The sequence below is a fragment of the Oncorhynchus nerka genome, unplaced genomic scaffold (assembly GCF_034236695.1).
Source record: "Oncorhynchus nerka isolate Pitt River unplaced genomic scaffold, Oner_Uvic_2.0 unplaced_scaffold_895, whole genome shotgun sequence".
Lineage (NCBI taxonomy): Eukaryota > Metazoa > Chordata > Actinopteri > Salmoniformes > Salmonidae > Oncorhynchus > Oncorhynchus nerka.
This window is the reverse complement of record NW_027040400.1, coordinates 55,913-77,585: the sequence shown is the minus strand read 5'-3', so window position 1 is coordinate 77,585 and position 21,673 is coordinate 55,913. Positions and strand designations below refer to the sequence as shown.

At 42.0% G+C, this 21,673-nt stretch overlaps 2 protein-coding genes across 2 annotated transcripts; one reads left to right on the top strand and one right to left on the bottom strand.

The window, feature by feature from the left end:
* Positions 1-8,610: 8,610 nt before the first annotated feature.
* On the bottom strand, positions 8,611-12,645 carry LOC135570767 (uncharacterized). Its single transcript, XM_065016736.1, has 2 exons — positions 12,123-12,645; positions 8,611-11,259 (listed from the first exon to the last, which is right to left on the bottom strand). Exon 2 carries the CDS (start codon positions 9,711-9,713, stop codon positions 9,054-9,056), a length of 660 nt encoding a protein of 219 aa, XP_064872808.1. The 5' UTR covers positions 9,714-11,259; positions 12,123-12,645; the 3' UTR covers positions 8,611-9,053.
* Positions 12,646-13,223: 578 nt separating this feature from the next.
* Positions 13,224-21,593, top strand: LOC135570763 (B-type lectin plumieribetin-like). The gene is made up of 3 exons (XM_065016731.1): positions 13,224-13,336; positions 13,645-13,738; positions 21,114-21,593. The coding sequence occupies exons 2-3, from the start codon at positions 13,649-13,651 to the stop codon at positions 21,357-21,359; spliced, it is 336 nt and encodes a 111-aa protein (XP_064872803.1). The 5' UTR covers positions 13,224-13,336; positions 13,645-13,648; the 3' UTR covers positions 21,360-21,593.
* The last annotated feature ends 80 nt before the right edge of the window (positions 21,594-21,673 follow it).

Sequence of the window (21,673 nt, the reverse complement as noted above, 5' to 3'; positions counted from 1 at the left end):
TATATCGAATCTTCCATTCCTCTCAATTTTTTTTGAAAAGGCTGTTGCGCAGCAACTCACTGCCTTCCTGAAGACAAACAATGTATACGAAATGCTTCAGTCTGGTTTTAGACCCCATCATAGCGCTGAGACGGCACTTGTGAAGGTGGTAAATTACATTTTAATGGCATCGGACCGAGGCTCTGCATCTGTCCTCGTGCTACTAGACCTTAGTGCTGCTTTTGATACCATCGATCACCACATTCTTTTGGAGAGATTGGAAACCCAAATTGGTCTACACGGACAAGTTCTGGCCTGGTTTAGATCTTATCTGCCGGAAAGATATCAGTTGTCTCTGTGAATGGTTTGTCCTCTGACAAATCAACTGTAAATTTCGGTGTTCCTCAAGGTTCCGATTTAGGACCACTATTGTTTTCACTATATATTTTACCTCTTGGGGATGTCATTCGAAAACATAATGTTAACTTTCACTGCTATGCGGATGACACACAGCTGTACATTTACATTTGCATTTAAGTCATTTAGCAGACGCTCTTATCCAGAGCGACTTACAAATTGGTGCGTTCACCTGGCTTAAGACATCCAGTGGAACAACCACTTTACAATAGTGCATCTAAATCTTTTAAGGCGGGGGGGGGGTGAGAAGGATTACTTCATCCTATCCTAGGTATTCCTGAAAGAGGTGGGGTTTCAGGTGTCTCCGGAAGGTGGTGATTGACTCCGCTGTCCTGGCGTCGTGAGGGAGTTTGTTCCACCATTGGGGGGCCAGAGCAGCGAACAGTTTTGACTGGGCTGAGCGGGAACTGTACTTCCTCAGTGGTAGGGAGGCGAGCAGGCCAGAGGTGGATGAACGCAGTGCCCTTGTTTGGGTGTAGGGCCTGATCAGAGCCTGGAGGTACTGAGGTGCCGTTCCCCTCACAGCTCCGTAGGCAAGCACCATGGTCTTGTAATGAAACATGGTGAAGCCCCAAAATTGCCCTTGCTAGAAGCATGTGTTTCAGACATAAGGAAGTGGATGGCTGCAAACTTTCTACTTTTAAACTCGGACAAAACAGAGATGCTTGTTCTAGGTCCCAAGAAACAAAGAGATCTTCTGTTGAATCTGACAATTAATCTTAATGGTTGTACAGTCGTCTCAAATAAAACTGTGAAGGACCTCGGCGTTACTTTGGACCCTGATCTCTCTTTTGAAGAACATATCAAGACCAATTCAAGGACAGCTTTTTTTCCATCTACGTAACATTGGAAAAATCAGAAACTTTCTGTCCAAAAATGATGCAGAAAAATTAATCCATGCTTTTGTCACTTCTAGGTTAGACTACTGCAATGCTCTACTTTCCGGCTACCCGGATAAAGCAATAAATAAACTTCAGTTAGTGCTAAATACGGCTGCTAGAATCCTGACTAGAACCAAAAAATTTGATCATATTACTCCAGTGCTAGCCTCCCTACACTGGCTTCCTGTCAAAGCAAGGGCTGATTTCAAGGTTTTACTGCTAACCTACAAAGCATTACATGGGCTTGCTCCTACCTATCTCTCTGATTTGGTCCTGCCTTACATACCTACACGTACGCTACGGTCATAAGACGCAGGCCCTCCTAATTGTCCCTAGAATTTCTAAGCAAACAGCTGGAGGCAGGGCTTTCTCCTATAGAGCTCCATTTTTATGGAACGGTCTGCCTTCCCATGTCAGAGACGCAAACTCGGTCTCAACCTTTAAGTCTTTACTGAAGACTCATCTCTTCAGTGGGTCATATGATTGAGTGTAGTCTGGCCCAGGAGTGTGAAGGTGAACGGAAAGGCTCTGGAGCAACGAACCGCCCTTGCTGTCTCTGCCTGGCCGGTTCCCCTCTTTCCACTGGGATTCTCTGCCTCTAACCCTATTACAGGGGCTGAGTCACTGGCTTACTGGGGCTCTCTCATGCCGTCCCTGGAAGGGGTGCGTCACCTGAGTGGGTTGATTCACTGATGTGGTCATCCTGTCTGGGTTGGCGCCCCCCCTTGGGTTGTGCCATGGCGGAGATCTTTGTTGGCTATACTCGGTCTTGTCTCAGGATGGTAAGTTGGTGGTTGAAGATATCCCTCTAGTGGTGTGGGGGCTGTGCTTTGGCAAAGTGGGTGGGGTTATATCCTTCCTGTTTGGCCCTGTCCGGGGGTGTCCTCGGATGGGGCCACAGTGTCTCCTGACCCCTCCTGTCTCAGCCTCCAGTATTTATGCTGCAGTAGTTTATGTGTCGGGGGCTAGGGTCAGTTTGTTATATCTGGAATACTTCTCCTGTCCTATTCAGTGTCCTGTGTGAATTTAAGTGTGCTCTCTCTAATTCTCTCTTTCTCTCTCTCGGAGGACCTGAGCCCTAGGACCATGCCTCAGGACTACCTGACATGATGACTCCTTGCTGTCCCCAGTCCACCTGGCCGTGCTGCTGCTCCAGTTTCAACTGTTCTGCCTTATTATTATTCGACCATGCTGGTCATTTATGAACATTTGAACATCTTGGCCATGTTCTGTTATAATCTCCACCCGGCACAGCCAGAAGAGGACTGGCCACCCCACATAGCCTGGTTCCTCTCTAGGTTTCATCCTAGGGTTTGGCCTTTCTAGGGAGTTTTTCCTAGCCACCGTGCTTCTACACCTGCATTGCTTGCTGTTTGGGGTTTTAGGCTGGGTTTCTGTACAGCACTTTGAGATATCAGCTGATGTACGAAGGGCTATATAAATACATTTGATTTGGATTATTTTTTGTTGTTGATTGAGTTACACCAATGAGTGTTAATTGCACTCTTAGAGAGTTAACACATAAATAAATTTGATTTGATTTGATTTGGAGGTGTGCAGGGCGGGGCCAAGGTCCAGGCCCACCCAATCCCTCTGTTCCTCTACTGTGAAGCCCAGAGCCTGGAAACTGGAGCAGAGAAAACAGATTACTGTTATAATATATGCCATTTAGCAGACACTTATATCCAAAGCGTGCATAGATTTGAGGTATTTTGGTGGTTCCGGGAATCTCACCCACTACCCTGCGTTACAAGCTCCATACATTACCAACTGAGATAAAAGAACCTGTAACATGGACTTCCTCTATAACCAACTTCATTACCAGAATGCAACTACTAACTAAATATCACTTTTTCCTGTTGTCAATTATGTACCTGCCTTAGATACACATGTAATATAAAGTGAGATGTGGCCTGTAGTTGGTCATCTGTCCAGTAGAGGGCTCGTTGCCTGTGGTCACGGCCCAGAATGATAGGTTGTATTTGGCATACTCCTCCAGGAACCTGAGGGAGAGGAAGTAGAATGAATACTCAGAGAGAGGGGGAAAAGTCCAACTCCTCTGTAAGGCTCCATGTGCCCAGTATGATACCTGACATAGTATTTAGCCCAGGTTAAGGTGTGTATATTGTATGAATCCTGACATAGTATTTAGTTTAGGTTCAGGTGTGTCTACTGTATGATACCTGACATAGTATTTAGCCCTGGTTAAGGTGTGTATACTGTATGATTCCTGACATAGTATTTAGCCCAGGTTAAGGTGTGTATACTGTATGATAACTAACATAGTATTTAGCCCAGGTTAAGGTGTGTATACTGTATGATACCTGACATAGTATTTAGCCCAGGTTAAGGTGTGTATACTGTATGATACCTGACATAGTATTTAGCCCAGGTTAAGGTGTGTATACTGTATGATACCTGACATAGTATTTAGTCCAGGTTAAGGTGTGTATACTGTATAATAACTAACATAGTATTTAGCCCAGGTTAAGGTGTGTATACTGTATGATACCTGACATAGTATTTAGCCCAGGTTAAGGTGTGTATACTGTATGAATCCTGACATAGTATTTAGCCCAGGTTAAGGTGTGTATACTGTATGAATCCTGACATAGTATTTAGCCCAGGTTAAGGTGTGTATACTGTATGATATCTGACATAGTATTTAGCCCAGGTTCAGGTGTGTATACTGTATGATACCTGACATAGTATTTAGCCCAGGTTCAGGTGTGTATACTGTATGATACCTGACATAGTATTTAGCCCAGGTTAAGGTGTGTATACTGTATGAATCCTGACATAGTATTTAGCCCAGGTTAAGGTGTGTATACTGTATGAATCCTGACATAGTATTTAGCCCAGGTTAAGGTGTGTATACTGTATGAATCCTGACATAGTATTTAGCCCTGGTTAAGGTGTGTATACTGTATGATACCTGACATAGTATTTAGCCCTGGTTAAGGTGTGTATACTGTATGATTCCTGACATAGTATTTAGCCCAGGTTAAGGTGTGTATACTGTATGATAACTAACATAGTATTTAGCCCAGGTTAAGGTGTGTATACTGTATGATACCTGACATAGTATTTAGCCCAGGTTAAGGTGTGTATACTGTATGATACCTGACATAGTATTTAGCCCAGGTTAAGGTGTGTATACTGTATGATACCTGACATAGTATTTAGTCCAGGTTAAGGTGTGTATACTGTATAATAACTAACATAGTATTTAGCCCAGGTTAAGGTGTGTATACTGTATGATACCTGACATAGTATTTAGCCCAGGTTCAGGTGTGTATACTGTATGATACCTGACATAGTATTTAGCCCAGGTTCAGGTGTGTATACTGTATGATACCTGACATAGTATTTAGCCCAGGTTAAGGTGTGTATACTGTATGAATCCTGACATAGTATTTAGCCCAGGTTAAGGTGTGTATACTGTATGATACCTGACATAGTATTTAGCCCAGGTCTTGCCCTTCAAAGAGCCCTTGCTAGAGAGAGCACTATTGGTCTGCAACCATGCGGGGACGCTCCAGGAATTGGCCAGCAGAGACAGGAAGCGGAGTGACAGGACCTAGGCTCGCTGCAGCAAGGGGATCTGGGATTGGACCAACAACAGGAAGTGTTGTGGGTAGATACATTTAAGATGACTTGTGTCCAGGTCTCTCTTGAGCCTTGTGTCCAGGTCTCTCTTGAGCCTTGTGTCCAGGTCTCTCTTGAGCCTTGTGTCCAGGTCTCTCTTGAGCCTTGTGTCCAGGTCTCTCTTGAGCCTTGTGTCCAGGTCTCTCTTGAGCCTTGTGTCCAGGTCTCTCTTGAGCCTTGTGTCCAGGTCTCTCTTGAGCCTTGTGTCCAGGTCTCTTGTGATAGAAAAAGTACATATTTACCTGATTTGTTTGATATTAATAGTTAACCATTATGTACTTAACAAAAGTAGGACATTTATGTTCATTTATGTTCTGTTTTATGTGTTTCTGTAAAGAGATGGTTTCCACTCTAGCTTCCTGCAGTTTGTCTAGGAAATTAGATTTTGCTAAATTAGATTTTGCTAGAGATAGATTGAGCTGACAATGACTTGGTGATTTAAAACCTAAAGCTGGCATTCCATAGACAAGATGTGGTATGTATGACCCGAGATAGCCTGGAAGAGTTTAGAACAATGCCTCATTGTCTCATCTTCCTGGCATCTGGGTGACTAAGCTGGGTTGGGGTAAAACAACACCCCATGCAGACAACCAGGAGACGGACCAGCCAGACCAGTCAGGAAGACGGACCAGTCAGTAAGACGGACCAGCCAGACCAGTCAGTAAGACGGACCAGCCAGACCAGTCAGTAAGACGGACCAGCCAGACCAGTCAGTAAGACGGACCAGCCTGACCAGTCAGTAAGACGGACCAGCCTGACCAGTCAGTAAGACGGACCAGCCTGACCAGTCAGTAAGACGGACCAGCCTGACCAGTCAGTAAGACGGACCAGCCAGACCAGTCAGTAAGACGGACCAGCCAGACCAGTCAGTAAGACGGACCAACCAGACCAGTCAGTAAGACGGACCAGCCAGACCAGTCAGTAAGACGGACCAGCCTGACCAGTCAGTAAGACGGACCAGCCTGACCAGTCAGTAAGACGGACCAGCCTGACCAGTCAGTAAGACGGACCAGCCAGACCAGTCAGTAAGACGGACCAGCCAGACCAGTCAGTAAGACGGACCAACCAGACCAGTCAGTAAGACGGACCAGCCTGACCAGTCAGTAAGACGGACCAACCAGACCAGTCAGTAAGACGGACCAGCCTGACCAGTCAGTAAGACGGACCAGCCAGACCAGTCAGTAATCCGGACCAGCCTGACTAAGCATTTTGATGTCCTATATAATCTGTTTGATCATTTTCAGTTAGGCTGTTGGGTTGAGTAGTTTCATTATTGCAATAATTAATCGATATTGAATAAAGATGATTGTTTGAAGAAATGACAAAGTCTCTCTCACTTGATTAGAATATTTCACCACACTCTCGAGTCCAGGTCTCCCCTTAAAACAAGACTAACCTGGTTAAATAAAGGTTCAATAAAATAACAAATTGTACGGTGTGAACCCAGTGGAAAATTGAATAGTACTCCTGTATGCCATCATATTTTATGTTGAATCTCATCCAAACTTTTCTCTTTGTCAACAACAAAAAATGACTTCATATTGATCAGAAACAGTGCTATTTGTAGACAAAAAGGGTTTTTATCTTATCTGAAAGGGTTCTATCTGGAACCTTTCTTTTCAGAGGGTTCTCCTACAGAGATAAAGGGTTTTACATAGCACTCTTTTTTTCTGAGAGTGTACCCAGTACAGTAACTATAACGTTTGTGTTGCCTCATCCAGTCTCTGTAAAGGACCCATTCATTCTACAGCTATCCTTTCAAAATGGCAGCCCGTGATAGATTTAGTCATGGGTGCTCTGGGGGCTGGTCCCTATAACTTGTGTGCATTGGAGTGTGACTGTTTGAGGTTGTGGACAGGTGTCTTTTTATACTGATAACAAGTTCAAACAGGTGCCATTAATACAGGTAATGAGTGGAGGACAGAGGAGCCTTTTAAAGAAGAAGTTACAGGTCTGTGAGAGTCAGAAATCTTGCTTGTTTGTAGGTGACCAAATACTTATTTTCCACCATAATTTGCAAATAAATTCATTAAAAATCCTACAATGTGATTTTCTGGATTTTTTTTCTCATTTTGTCTGTCATAGTTGAAGTGTACCTATGATGAAAATTACAGGCCTCTCTCATCTTTTTAAGTGGGAGAACTTGATTTGAACTTGCACAATACTTTTTTGCCCCACTGTATGTGAGAATGCTATTCATTGACTATAGCTCATCATTCAACACCATAGTGCCTTCAGAGCTCATCAATAAGCGAAGGACCTTGGGACTAAACACCTCCCTCTGCAACTGGATCCTGGACTTCCTGACGGGCCGCCCCCAGGAGGTAAAGGGAGGTAACGACATCTGCCACACTGATCCTCAACACGAGCCCCTCAGGGGTGCGTGCTCAGTCCCCTCCTGTACTCCCTGTTCACCCACGACTGCGTGGCCAGGCACGACTCCAACACCATCATCCACTTTGCAGACATCACAACAGTGGTAGGCCTGATTCCCGACAACAACGAGACAGCCTATAGGGAGGAGGTCAGAGACATGGCCGGGTGGTGCCAGAATAACAACCTATCTCTCACCGTAACCAAGACTAAAGAGATGATTGTGGACTTCAGGAAAAGGAGGACCAAACATAAGTATTTGGTCAATAACAAAAGTTTATCTCAATACTTTGTTATATACCCTTTGTTGGCAATGACAGAGGTCAAACGTTTTCTGTTCCCGAGAAAGCAGTATATCGTTTGTATTGTGCTCGTCAGACTCATTAAAGGAAAAAAAGGATTCTGCCAGTCCGTGGTGAGTAATCACAGTCCTGATGTCCAGAAGTTATTTTCGATCATAAGAGACGGTAGCGGCAACATTATGTACAAAATAAGTAAAAAAACAAGTTACAAACAACGCAAATAAACAAACAAAAAAAACACAATTGGTTGGGGACACGTAAAACGACGGCCTTCTTCTCCGGTGCTATTTTACAACTGTCACACCCAATCACCCGAACACAAAATAAAAGCTTGTTTTTACTACAATATTTGTAAACATAGTAAAAGTACACAAACACTATAACTTACCATTTTGATATCCTGGATGGTCAGTCCTTGCATCCATAGCTCTGTCTGTAAATTTAAGAGTGGTTACATTTATCCAGCCCTATCCCTCAGCTTTTTACCAAAACAGGGCCAGGGATGACGTTTGGTTATTGTTTCAACTGCAGATTGACACTTTAAGATGGGTGGTGAATAACACATAAATTCTTCAGAAACACTGTTCTGTTAATAATTCCCTAAGGCTTATTGCAACATACCGGCCGCCTACTCGTCTTCTGTTATTCCATGGTAATGACTACTACCTGATGTTATGGAATGATAAAGAAATGTGGGCGATTACTGAGAAACATCCTCGTTTAACTTGTCACAGAATTCTAATGACTTCCATAGAGGGGTGTTGAGTAAAAACCTTCCAGAGAACCATTGTGAGTGGGAGTCATGCCTATTCTTCCAACATTGACACATTGAATAAACAATCTGAAGCATTCTATCAATTAACACAGGCTAGTTTTAAGCGTCTGTTACAGAAAGGGTAGGTTTAAGGCCCTTTCTTACCAAGTCCTTTCCTCACTCCTGAGTCTTAAAGTAATGCCTTAGCACGTTGAGGAGAAAGTGACACTTTGAGAATGAGGAACCATTGCAGGAAAACGTTCAATAACAGATTTATTTTCATCACAGAAAAACTGATAGGCTACTACAGGATTCTCTAGACATGGGATTTCACCAACTATCTTTCTTTCCTCAAACCGTGGCAGAACTGAACTGCTTTATAGTGGTGAATGTGGTATTTTCTGGTTTATTTGAATAGGGACAGGTACAAACACATGAACACATTTAATAAACAATAATCTGATGCATTGCACCATAGTGTATAGCTCATACTAGTTTTCAACACCTGACTAGAGGTGTTGATTGTGCTTCTGGAATATGGTGAGTCATTGTCAGTGGTGTAAAGTACTTAGGTAAAAATACTTGAAATACTTGTCTTTGTCCAGCAACTGGCTCAGAGGCTCACAGACTGTTGATAGGTGTGGCATGAACGTTGAAAGATAGTTTGCAAAGCCGATGAGACGCTGTACTCCTTCTGCATCAGACGGGTTTGGCTTGTCGAGGATCACTCTGTCTTTGTCTAGGTCCGGCTGCCGAGAGAATGCGACCATGGAAGTGGACATCTTTCACCTTGAACTGCAGCTTCTTCAGGCCAAAGCGAAACTTAACTGATCGGCAGCGCTCCATCAGCGCCAGGAGCTTCACATCATGAATACGTTCTGCTTCTTCGTCTGTGTCACCACAGCCTACGATCAGGACATCATCGGCTATGGGTTCAATAACCTTGAGCCCAGCCAATAACTCGTGCTGCTTGCGTTGGTATACCTCAGGCGCCACTGAGACACCAAATTGTTTCAGTGCTTGGTTCAGATGCTTTGGGTCGATGCAGACCCTCAGCTTCTCTGGTTTTTTCACTATGACCATATTGCTGATCCAGTCAGTTGGTTTAGTCACAGATGTCATGTGGCCATCGGCCTCATACTTGTCCAGCTGGGCCTTCACAGCCACTTTCATTGCAATGGACACATTGCGAGGAGCACACTGGACTGGAGTGATGCTCTCATCCAATTCAAAGTATACATCCCCAGGCACTGATTCAACGGGCCTGTTGAATATATTGTCATATCTGCTGGGTAGTTGTTCTTTGGACAGGGGTCCATGCTGGACATGATCCACAATGTGCAGATAATTTGGTATCATACTGTACACATACCTAAACCTGAACTAAATACTATGTCAGGTATCATACAGTATACACACCTAAACCTGGGCTAAATACCATGTCAGGTATCATACAGTATACACACCTAAACCTGAACTAAACACTATGTCAGGTATCATACAGTATACACACCTTAACCTGGGCTAAATACTATGTTAGTTATTATACAGTATACACACCTTAACCTGGGCTAAATACTATGTCAGGTATCATACAGTAGACACACCTGAACCTGGGCTAAATACTATGTCAGGTATCATACAGTAGACACACCTTAACCTGAACTAAATACTATGTCAGGTATCATACTGTATACATACCTAAACCTGAACTAAATACTATGTCAGGTATCATACAGTATACATACCTAAACCTGGACTAAATACTATGTCAGGTATCATACAGTATACATACCTAAACCTGAACTAAATACTATGTCAGGTATCATACAGTATACATACCTAAACCTGAACTAAATACTATGTCAGGTATCATACTGTATACATACCTAAACCTGAACTAAATACTATGTCAGGTATCATACAGTATACATACCTAAACCTGGACTAAATACTATGTCAGGTATCATACAGTATACATACCTAAACCTGAACTAAATACTATGTCAGGTATCATACAGTACACATACCTAAACCTGAACTAAATACTATGTCAGGTATCATACAGTATACATACCTAAACCTGAACTAAATACTATGTCAGGTATCATACTGTATACACACCTAAACCTGAACTAAATACTATGTCAGGTATCATACTGTATACACACCTAAACCTGAACTAAATACTATGTCAGGTATCATACAGTATACACACCTAAACCTGGACTAAATACTACGTCAGGTATCAGGCGTTTGCATGTAGAGCCTGAGAGGAGAGAATGTTGACTGGTTTTCACAATCTCAAACTCCAGCTTGTGTTTGCGTCCACGAATTACATTCGGTCACAAAGATGCCCAGAGCTCATTAGCTCTCCTGAGTACAGCTTTAGTCTAGTATCACTGGGCAAGAGGTGTGTATCAGGTGCCAGGTTGATTTTGTCTTTGTAGCCCATTACGTTGCTTGTTGTGTAATCGTAGCGTCACAAACCAATTCTTCCCTCTTGAGTGTACAGCCCCAATTGATTCATGCATGTAAATGTCACTTTCACTGTTCTGAAACAGTGTTCTGAGTGACATCATCAACACAGTAAATCTTGCCCTCACTCACCCGTCTTTTTCTTTTGAGACACATTTTTACAAAGTGATTATTGGTTCCACAAGCTCTGCAGGGCAGTGCTCTTTGTCTCATGCCTGTGGATTTTCACAGTATTTACATCAAACCAAACTCTAGAGAGTTGAAAACAGCAGGTCTGGGGCAGGTAGCACGTCCGGTGAACAGGTCAAGGTTCTATAGCCACAGGCAGAACAATTGAAACTGGAGCAGCAGCACGGCCAGGTGGACTGGGGACAGCAAGGAGTCATCATGCCAGGTAGTCCTGAGGCATGGTCCTAGGGCTCAGGTCCTCCAAGAGAGAGGGAGAAAGAAATAAAGAATTAGAGAGAGCATACTTAAATTCACACAGGACATCGGATAAGACAGGAGAAATACTCCAGATATAACGGAATGACACTAGCCCCCCGACACATAAACTACTGCAGCATAAATACTGGAGGCTGAGACAGGAGGGGTCAGGAGACACTGTGGCCCCATCCGATGATACCCCCGGACAGGGCCAAACAGGCAGGATATAACCCCACCCACTTTGCCAAAGCACAGCCCCCACACCACTAGAGGGATATCTTCAACCACCAACTTACCATCCTGAGACAAGGCCGAGTTTAGCCCACAAAGATCTCCACCACGGCACAACCCAAGGGGAGGCGCCAACCCAGATACATGCTATGGGGTTCTCTGTCTTCAACGTTCATGGTGAATTACTCTGCCTTGATTTGTTTTGTCAGAATGTCTGCCTGGCAACAGCATGAACAGTATCAACGTCGGTGAACGGGGTCTCGATTTCCATTGCTCTCATTCTCATGTCACTGACTTCGGCAGTGCAGCACATTTCAAAGGCAGTTACTAATGTAGGCAGGGCAGGGCAGTGCTCTTTGCCTCGTACGTGTGTATTTTCACAGTATTTACACCAAATCAAATGTATTCATATAGCCCTTCTTACACCAGCTGATATATCAAAGTGCTGTACAGAAACCCAGCCTAAAACCATAAAGAGCAAGCAATGAGTCTCTCTTAGTAGACGCCGGCGCGTATCCTCATTTGCAATTCCCAGCACTATTTTGTCACGAATCGATTAATCTTTCAATCCCCAGTATTCACAAGTAGCGGATCTTTCTCTCAAACGTGTTACAAAGATGTGTACTGACTCACCCTGTTTGCAGCTTCCGAAAACGAACCAATCGTAAATGACGTTCCTGGTGGGTTTGAAGTAATTTTCCAATGCAATCCAATATAGCCTTTGCATCACACTGTTGTCGTGCTGTGAGGGTGAGTTTGTGCTGGTAGAAATGCCTGCATTCGCTGCCCATTAAACTCCTCATTTGCCGCTTGGACCTCGTTGGGTTTATGTAGACCGGTTGCCAGCGCATAGTCCTCGAATTCATCCCTGAAGTTGTACCAATTAGTATTCGAGACCCCTGTGAGAACCATGGGATTTGGTGGCGGAATGTTCGCTGCCATAGCGATGGAATAGGAGATATCTTTGCCTTCAGCCATCGAGGTAGCATTAGGTAGTGATGCTAGCTTACCAGCTAACAACGAGTTGATCAGTGTTGTGACTAGCAGTAGGAAACGGCGTGTGTTCGCATATGGAACGTAACCGCGCCAATACTGTACTCAGCTACAGAAATAACAAACGTGTGGTTTTCAAGACACTTCTGATACCATGATATGATATGTTGGATAAAGGAATGAAGACAGACACCAATGTCAAGTTCAATAGCCTTGTTCAAGCATTGTACAAATCCCTATACACGGAGTCCAGGAAACAGTCCGTCTAGTCGATTACCTATCAATTACACTCCGTAACAATCATCCTGGTCATTTCTACTGCCTCTGATCGAGCGGACTCACTAAACCCTTGCTTTGTTTGTAAATGATGTCTTAGTGTTTGAGCGTGCCCCTGGCTATCTAAATATATATATATATTTTTATAGAAAATGGTGCAGTGTGGTCTGCTTAATATAAGGAATTTGAAATGATTCAATTATTCAACTTTTACTTTTGATACTTAAGTATATTTTAGCAATTACATTTACTTTTGATACTTAAGTATATTTAAAACCAAATATATATATGTATTTTTTTTTTACTCAAATAGAATTTTACTGGGTGACTTTTTCTTAAGGTATCTTTCCTTTTACTCAAATGACATTTGGGTACTTTTTCCACCACTGGTCATTGTAACTATCATGTACATTTCAGCCGCATTTGGTCAAATTTAATGTACAGTGGACACCACCCATTTCCTCATCCTTATTACTCCACCCCCTTCACCTGAGCAGGGATATAAGGCCAGAGCTGCTTCATCACCGCACAACTGCAACCTGCAATTCACTTCTTCAATCTACTGCTCCTAAATACTTGTAAGTTCATTTAAGAATTTGAGGTAACTCCTATTTTAACGTGTGTTTTTTCATTTATGTACAGGGAATGGCCAGTTAAATGAGGTCTTAATGAGATGCATTTCTATTACTTTTGTGTATTATTTAGTTATTTTTTACATTTGTCATTTAGAACTGGAATTATCCATTCTCATTATAAAAGAGCTAGTTTAGGCACATTTTCTCTCTCTTTCTTCCTTTTGTCTAAATGTGTTTTGCTCCTTCCTGTTTGTGTGGGTGTTTACTGTAATAAACTGCAGCAAATAAACAATATCAATTCTCTCTTTCAGAATCATGAGTATGAACTACATGAGCACCGAGAGGATTCTGCTGAAAGGGGACTACCTCCTCTCCAACAATGGAGAATTTAAAGCTATCTTTCAGGTACAATAGTTAGTGAAACACTTACATTTCAATTATATTAACATTAGATATCTGGTCTGCAACTTATTTTGACCTTAGAAGTTTTTTTGTAGGAATGTAACGATTCAAGCTGTGATCAGACAGACAGTGTCATTAAATCAATGCTGTGTAATAAATTATGTAGTCAAACTTTAATTATATATTTAAATGTTTAATGCATATGTGTACAACAAAAGTTCAACATTCACCTTCTGCTACCATTAACGTCAAGCCATCTAGCATACAGTTTGATGCATTCGATAAATCCAACATGCACCACACAACTCACTGCAACTGGCTCTGCAACACAATGCTGCAAGGCAAACGCAGCGTTCAATTGGAAATTATGTTGCATATGTTGGATTTATCAAATTTATGCATCAAACTGTACGTGTAGACGGCTTGACATTAATGGTAGCAGAAAAAGTTACTGGCAAAGTGAGAGGATTTAACTCTGGTGCCTTCAGCTGAACCTTAATCTTGAAACATTATTTTTTATTCTCTTTTTATTATATATTAATGTATATATATATATATATATATATATATATATATATATATATATACACACTACCTTTCAAAAGTTTGGGGCCACTTAGAAATGTCATTGTTTTTGAAAAGATAAGCACATTTCTTGTCCATTAAAATAACATCAAATTGATCAGAAATAGGTTCGATTACAGGCTCAAAATGACCAGCAACAAAGAACTTCCTTCTGAAACTCGTCAGTTTATTATTATTCTGAGAAATGAAGGCTATTCCATGTGAGAAATTGCCAAGAAACTAAAGATCAAGGCATCTGTTTAAGGCATCTGTAAGAAAAGCTATTCAAGAATTGACTACATTTCTTTCTCTCCAAAAATGCATTCACCAATTTACTGGATAAAAAAAGATAATGATCATTCTGATTAATTACACCAACAGAAAAATACACGTAAAAAAAATAAAATAATGTTTGTCCCCTACACAGCAACTGTAGTAGGAGAATCATCAGCGAGCATCTTCTGGATCCGAAATGTATTCAATACGTAAATTAAAATATTTACCATTACAAATGTAGACAGAGGACAGAGAAAAGCTGATATAATTTGGTATGCCTTTAAGGTGTACATTGGGGCGGCAAGTAGCCCAATGGTTAAAGCGTTGGGCCAGTAACCGAAAGGTTGCTAGATTGAATCCCTGAGCTGACAAGGAAAGAATCTCTCGTTCTGCCCCCAAACAAGGCAGTTAACCAACTGTTCCTAGGCCGTCATTGTAAATAAGAATGTGTTCTGACTTGTCTAGTTAAATACCATTTTTAAAAACATTAGGGGAATGATAATCTCATACTCTGCAAAAAGTTACATCTGATTTAGAAATTAAAATGCAAGATAAATAAATCACAATCTTAGAAAGCCCATAAATCTTTACAAGATAAAGAAGAAAATAACATTTTCTGAATTTACGCAGGAATACGATCTTTTACTTTTGAAGAGAGCCAACAACTACAGGTTAAACTCAAATAAAGCATATTACTTAATAACCCTGTTAAATATCTCACAAAACGAATACACGCTAAACCAGTTATAACTGTAAAATATACACATTCATGTTAATTAGAAACAACGCAATTAATGACAATTTTAAAAGCTTTATGGAAATTGATATAAATCCGAATTAAACAGGTGGACGAATCCTATAGCCTTAGACTCAACAACCCTGAAGCAATTATCAGCAGACGAAAAATAAATCACTCAGACCACCAAAAATAAACATTATATGCTTTTAAAACATTCGCGAGGAGAAAAAGCACCAGGAATAGATAGCTTTATCATCGAATTACCTGCTGAATGGACTTAAAATATATTTCATTTTATTGTCCAGGTTCACGATCAGAAATAGTTTTGGTAGTTTTTCTTTAAACAATCAGTGTATACTAGATACATGGGCTCCGATATGAGACACACATTATGCTTTAGTAGGAAACGATATGTTTTGATTAGAGAACGAATTGAGATTCAGTTCGATGCGATATGATTCTATGGACTGTTGCATGAACACATTAATTTCCCATTCTAAATGAATATCTGCTGCTGATGTAGATCATGAGCTAGATTTTATTTTATTTTTTTATTTCACCTTTATTTAACCAGGTAGGCTAGTTTAGAACTCATTTACAACTGCGACCTGGCCAAGATAAAGAGTTACACATGGAATAAACAAGCATAGACTCAATAACACAATAGAAAAAAAAGTATATATACAGTGTATGCAAATGGCGTGAGTAGTTAAGGCAATAAATAGGCCATAGTAGCGAAGTAATTACAATTTAACAGATTAACACGAGTGATAGATGAGCAGATGATGATGTGCAAGTAGTGATACCGGTGTGCAATGGAGCACAAAAGTAAATTAAAAACAATATGGGGATGAGGTAGGTAGATTTGGTGGGCTATTTACAGATGGACTATGTACAGCTGCAGTGATAGGTTAGCTGATGTTTAAAGTTAGTGAGGGAAATAAGTCTCCAGCTTCAGCGAATTTGAAATTATTATTATAATTTTTTTAAAATTATTTATTTATTTTGCAATTCATTCCAGTCACTGGCAGCAGAGAACTGGAAGGAAAAGTGACCAAAGTAGGTGTTGGCTTTGGGGATGACCAGTGAGATATACCTGCTGGAGCCCGTGCTACGGGTGGGTGTTATCGTGACCAGTGAGCTGAGATAAGGCGGAGCTTTACCTAGCATAGACTTATAGATGACCTGAGCCAGTGGGTCTGACGACGAATATGTAGCGAGGGCCAGCCGACTAGAGCATACAGGTTGCAGTGGTGGGTGGTATATGGGGCCTTGGTAACAAAACGGATGGCACTGTGATAGACTGCATCCAGTTTGCTGACAGGAGTATTGGATAGTCAGTTTTACGAGGGTAAGTTTGGCGGTGTGAGTGAAGGCGGCTTTGTTGCGAAATATAAAGCTGATTCTAGATTTCATTTTAGATTGGAGATGTTTGATATAAGTCTGAAAGGAGAGTTTACAGTCTAGCCAGACACCTAGAATGTGGACAACTACAAATTCCTAAGTCAGAACCGTCCAGAGTAGTGATGCTAGTCGTGCGGGCAGCGAACGTTTGAAAAGCATGCATTTTGTTTTACTAGCGTTTAAGAGCAGTTGGAGGCCACGGAAGGAGTGTTGTATGGCATTGAAGCTCGTTTGGAGGTTAGTTAAGTGTCCAAAGAAGGGCCAGATGTATACAGAATGGTGTCGTCTGCGTAGAGGTGGATCAGGGAATCACCCGCAGCAAGCGCGACATCGTTGATATATACAGAGAAAAGAGTCGGCCCGAGAATTGAACCCTGTGGCACCCCCATAGAGACTGCCAGAGTTCCGGACAACAGGCAGGGCAGGATGGATATAGGTCTATAACAGTTTTGGTCTAGGGTGTAACCTCCTTTGAAGAGGGGGAGGACCACGGCAGCTTTCCAATATTTAGGAATCTCGGACGATACGAAAGAGCGGTTGAACAGACTGGTAATAGGGGTTGCAACAATGGCGGCAGATCATTTTAGAAAGAGAGGGTCCAGATTGTCTAGCCCAGCTGATTTGTACGGGTCCAGGTTTAGCAGCTCTTTCAGAACATCTGTTATCTGGATTTGGGTGAAGGAGAAGCTGGGGAGGCTCGGGCAAGTAGCTGTGGGGGGTGCGAAGCTGGTATTCAGGAGGAAAGCATGGCCAGCTGTAGAGATGCTTATTGAAATTTCGGATTTATCATGGATTTATCAGTGGTGACCATGTTACCTAGCCTCAGTGCAGTGGGCAGCTGCTCTCGTTTTCCATGGACTTTACAGTGTCCCAAAACATTTTGGAGTTTCTTTTGAAAAAGTTAGCCTTTGCTTTCTTGACTGACTGCGTGTATTGGTTCCTGACTTCCCTGAACAGTTGCATATTGCAGGGACTATTCGATGCTAGTGCAGTCCGCCAGAGGATGTTTTTGTGCTGGTCGAGGGCAGTCAGGTCTGGAGTTCTACATTTTTTTGAAAGGGGCATGCTTATTTAAGATGGTGAGGAAATTACTTTTAAAGAATGACAAGGCATCCTCGACTGACGGGATGAGGTCAATATCCTTCCAGGATACCTTGGCCAGGTCGATTAGAAAGGCCTGCTCGTAGAAGTGTTTTAGGGAGCGTTTGACAGTGATGAGGGGCGGTCATTTGACTGTGGACCCATAGCGGATACAGGCAATGAGGCAGTGATAGCTGAGATCCTGATTGAAAACAGCAGAGGTGTATTTGGAGGGCAAGTTGGTCAGGATAATGTCTATGAGGGTGCCCATGTTTTTGGATTTAGGGTTGTACCTAGTGGGTTCCTTGACAATTTGTGAGATTGAGGGCATCTAGCTTAGATTGTAGGACTGCTGGGATGTTAAGCATTTCCCAGTTTAGGTCACCAAACAGAACGAACTCTGAAGATGAGGGGCAATCAATTCACATATGGTGTCCAGGGCACAGCTGGGAGCGGAGGGGGGTCTATAACAGGCGGCAACAGTGAGAGACTTAATTCTGGAGGGATTCATTTTTAGAATTAGAAGCTCAAACTGTTTGGGCGAAGACCTGGAAAGTATGACAGAACTTTGTAAGCTATCTCTGCAGTAGATTGCAACTCCTCCCCCTTTGGCAGTTCTATCTTGATGGAAAATGTTGTAGTTTGGTATGGAAATCTCAGAATTCAGACACGGCAAGGACATCAGGGTTGGTGGAGTGTGCTAAAGCAGTGAGTAAAACAAATGCAGGGAGGCGGCTTCTGATAACATGCATGAAACCAAGGCTTTTTCGAAGTCAACAAATGAGTGCCTGGGGACACGCAGGACCTGGGTTCTGTGTGTGTGTGCGTGCGTGTAAATGATGTATGTCTATATAGGCACCTGAGCTGAGCAATAATAGAGACTAGGCATCTACCACCCCACTCAATGTGGTCTCAGAGCATTTCGTATTATTCTGTAAGTAAATCCAAGACACTGCATTTAGTATGGATATGCAGTGGCGATTTTAGCATGTAAATCTTGGTGGGTGAACAAAAAAAAATGTTTTAGATGCATGACAGCAACGCCAATACAACACTTAAGCAATACACGAAATGCACTATAACGGTGACAAACGGTGCCCACAAACTGTTAGGGCCTACATAAAGCTGTCCCAACAGCAGAGCTTTCTTTTCAGCACAATTGCGTAAATCATTATCACTGCTACACCTGGCTATCAGCGGAGCCTTGTCTGGCAGCGACACGGTTAATTCATCCTCATTTACTGCCCTTTAAAAAACATAGCTGATATGGCTGACTTGCTTAAACAAATGTGGTTTCTACTGATAATTGAGTTGTACAAACTATGGCATAAGGGGACAACGAGCAGATAAGAGGCAATCTGTAATTTCAAGTACAACATTAATGAGCGGACGCAGTCAATATAGCTTTGTTAAGCACTTTTGAAATGTACAGCGACAGAATTCAGAACATGGGCCGTTCTTACAGCATTCTCCCTGTACACCAAGTCAGTACCATAGGATAAAGGGGGCATATAAGCATACAATGAAAGTTCTTACAATTTTCAATGATTACATTACTCTAAAATAGGCTACATGGGCACCACCAAGTCAGAACAGTAGGGGGGGAAGGGACCAAATTATTAGGGTGAGGCACATGGGCTACTAACAGCTTACTACACAAAATACACGTAGTAGTACTTTCTTAGCTACAGTATACATATCTCCCTGTCATATTACATAATTTATGCAGCTGCAAACAAGACATTTTTGGACTCTCCTTGTTGTGCCGTGCTCACTTGAACAGGAAGGTGGCGCGGCGGTCCTTGTGGGCAAATTTTTCATCAGTCTGGCATTTCCTGGATTTATGGTGCTTTGAAGACAATTGGGAACTCGGGGGGAACGAGGTTGAATCATGACGTCAGTGATCTTCAGCTCGGAGCTCTAGAAAGAGGCCCGAGTTCACAACTTTGAATTCCGAGTTGAATGACCGTTCAAAAATGTATTTTCCCAGTCTGAGCTTGTTTTTTTCCCAGAGTTCCCTGTTGTCTTGAACTCATTAAAGTCTGAGATTTCCAAGTTTCCAGTTGTTTTGAATGCGGCAGAAGGCATGCTGGATTGACAGCATGGCCAATGTATTCAAACTTTTCTGGCCCATGGTGTTGAATGTTTATCCTTTTAAGCTTGGAATAGAGACCCTTAAAACCAGACTTGGACCAAACACCCTCTCCACTGAATAGCAGGCTAATGATTGCTTTGCAATGCTTGCAGTTAGCCACTGATTCTTTCCAAACCACTCATTGTTGAATTTGCAATTCAACTTGTGTAATGTTTATAGTCGATGAGCAGCAATACATTTTATCTATAATTTCTCTTCATATGAGAAGGATTGAAAAGGATTTGCCAGCAGACTGTCACCGTGATTCATGAAGATGACTGCTTGTCTAGCTTGCTAGCTAAAATTTTGAAAGTAATGATGTTGACATGATCAGTCCAATCAAATCTACGGTAGATATAACGTGATTTAACAATTTATCTGTGGCCAACGACCTTGAGCCTTCTTGGATGGGCACTTCTAATGTAACTTTGGCAGCAGCCATGGGACTTGAATTTGAGGTCTCGGTGTATATTTTGCGGTTATGTGGTGTTCCAATGAGTGACAGAACATTGAGCCAATCACTGCACATCTAGAATACATTACCAACCCCTAAGCTCTGTATTTTCCAATGGCTGTCCCACCACCACAGAAAGCACTGAGCTATGCTGAAACACCTGCATTTTGAAGCTGCCTTACTCAAGAAAGCAAAAAAGAGACCATGTTTGTATGTGGATTTATTAACTTTTTTTTATTTTATTATTTTTTACATTGTTTGCAAACTGATATGTGACACGTATTAATGCCAAAAAACATACAAAACAGGCTCTGCCCTCAATGACTGGTCACCATTGATATGTTACGTTTCCTAATGTGTGTATTCATTTGTGGATGTCCATTATACATTCCGATTGATATGTTACGAATTGAAGATTTTAATTTAGAATGGGAAATGAAACAAATCTTAGTGCATCGATTTACATCGCATCAAACCATTCTCTAATCAAACCGCATCGAATTGTTTCAAATGACAACGTCATTCCTGTATCAGATCGCAGACCAAGTATCTAGATACGTATCGAATGGAATAAATGCACACCCCTAATATTTTGATTTAGCTAACGAACACTTTTTCACCCTAAACTTTTAAGTAATCATTTAAAAGTGGATGAAAGGAATGCACAGCAGTACAGAGGTCATCTTTGTCTGACATGTTTATATGCAAATTAATTTTCTCTTTGCAGACCGATGGCAACTTTGTGCTCTACGGTTGGGGTCGGGTTGTCTGGGCATCAAACACTGTGAACAAAGATGCTCAGAGGCTCATCCTCCAACAGGATGGCAACCTGGTCATCTACACTACACAGGACCATCCCATTTGGGCAAGTAACACCGCCGGTTGCAACAATACACAAAGAGGCCACCTCACCCTCACTGACAAAGGTACCCTGGAGCTCTACAGAGACCGAGTGGTGATCTGGACAAAGTAACATCGACCGGCCCAACAATGCACAAAGAGGTCACCTCACCCTCCCTGACGAAGGTGCCCTGATGCTCTACAGTCCCAGAAATGTGGTCTGGTGCTCTCGTGAGGACACTAGTAATGAGGCAGAGTACCATCTTCACTTGACCATACCTGTCTACATCTACCACTAAACTGTATTCAAAAGCCTTGAGGCTTTTTAACCCTTTGATTTGGTCAAATAAAAATGTATTGACTTAAAGTAGTAGTTTGTTGTAATTAAGTGCATTGTGTCAGATACTCTCTATATTCAAAAGACAAACATCACTAACTTTTCATGAA

Excerpts from the sequence above, each read along its gene's own strand:
- LOC135570767 (XM_065016736.1), bottom strand. The coding sequence starts at position 9,713 with ATGATACCAAATTATCTGCACATTGTGGATCATGTCCAGCATGGACCC.
- LOC135570763 (XM_065016731.1), top strand. The coding sequence starts at position 13,649 with ATGAGTATGAACTACATGAGCACCGAGAGGATTCTGCTGAAAGGGGAC. Across the intron at positions 13,739-21,113 it reads AATTTAAAGCTATCTTTCAG|ACCGATGGCAACTTTGTGCT; the intron begins GTACAATAGTTA and ends TTCTCTTTGCAG.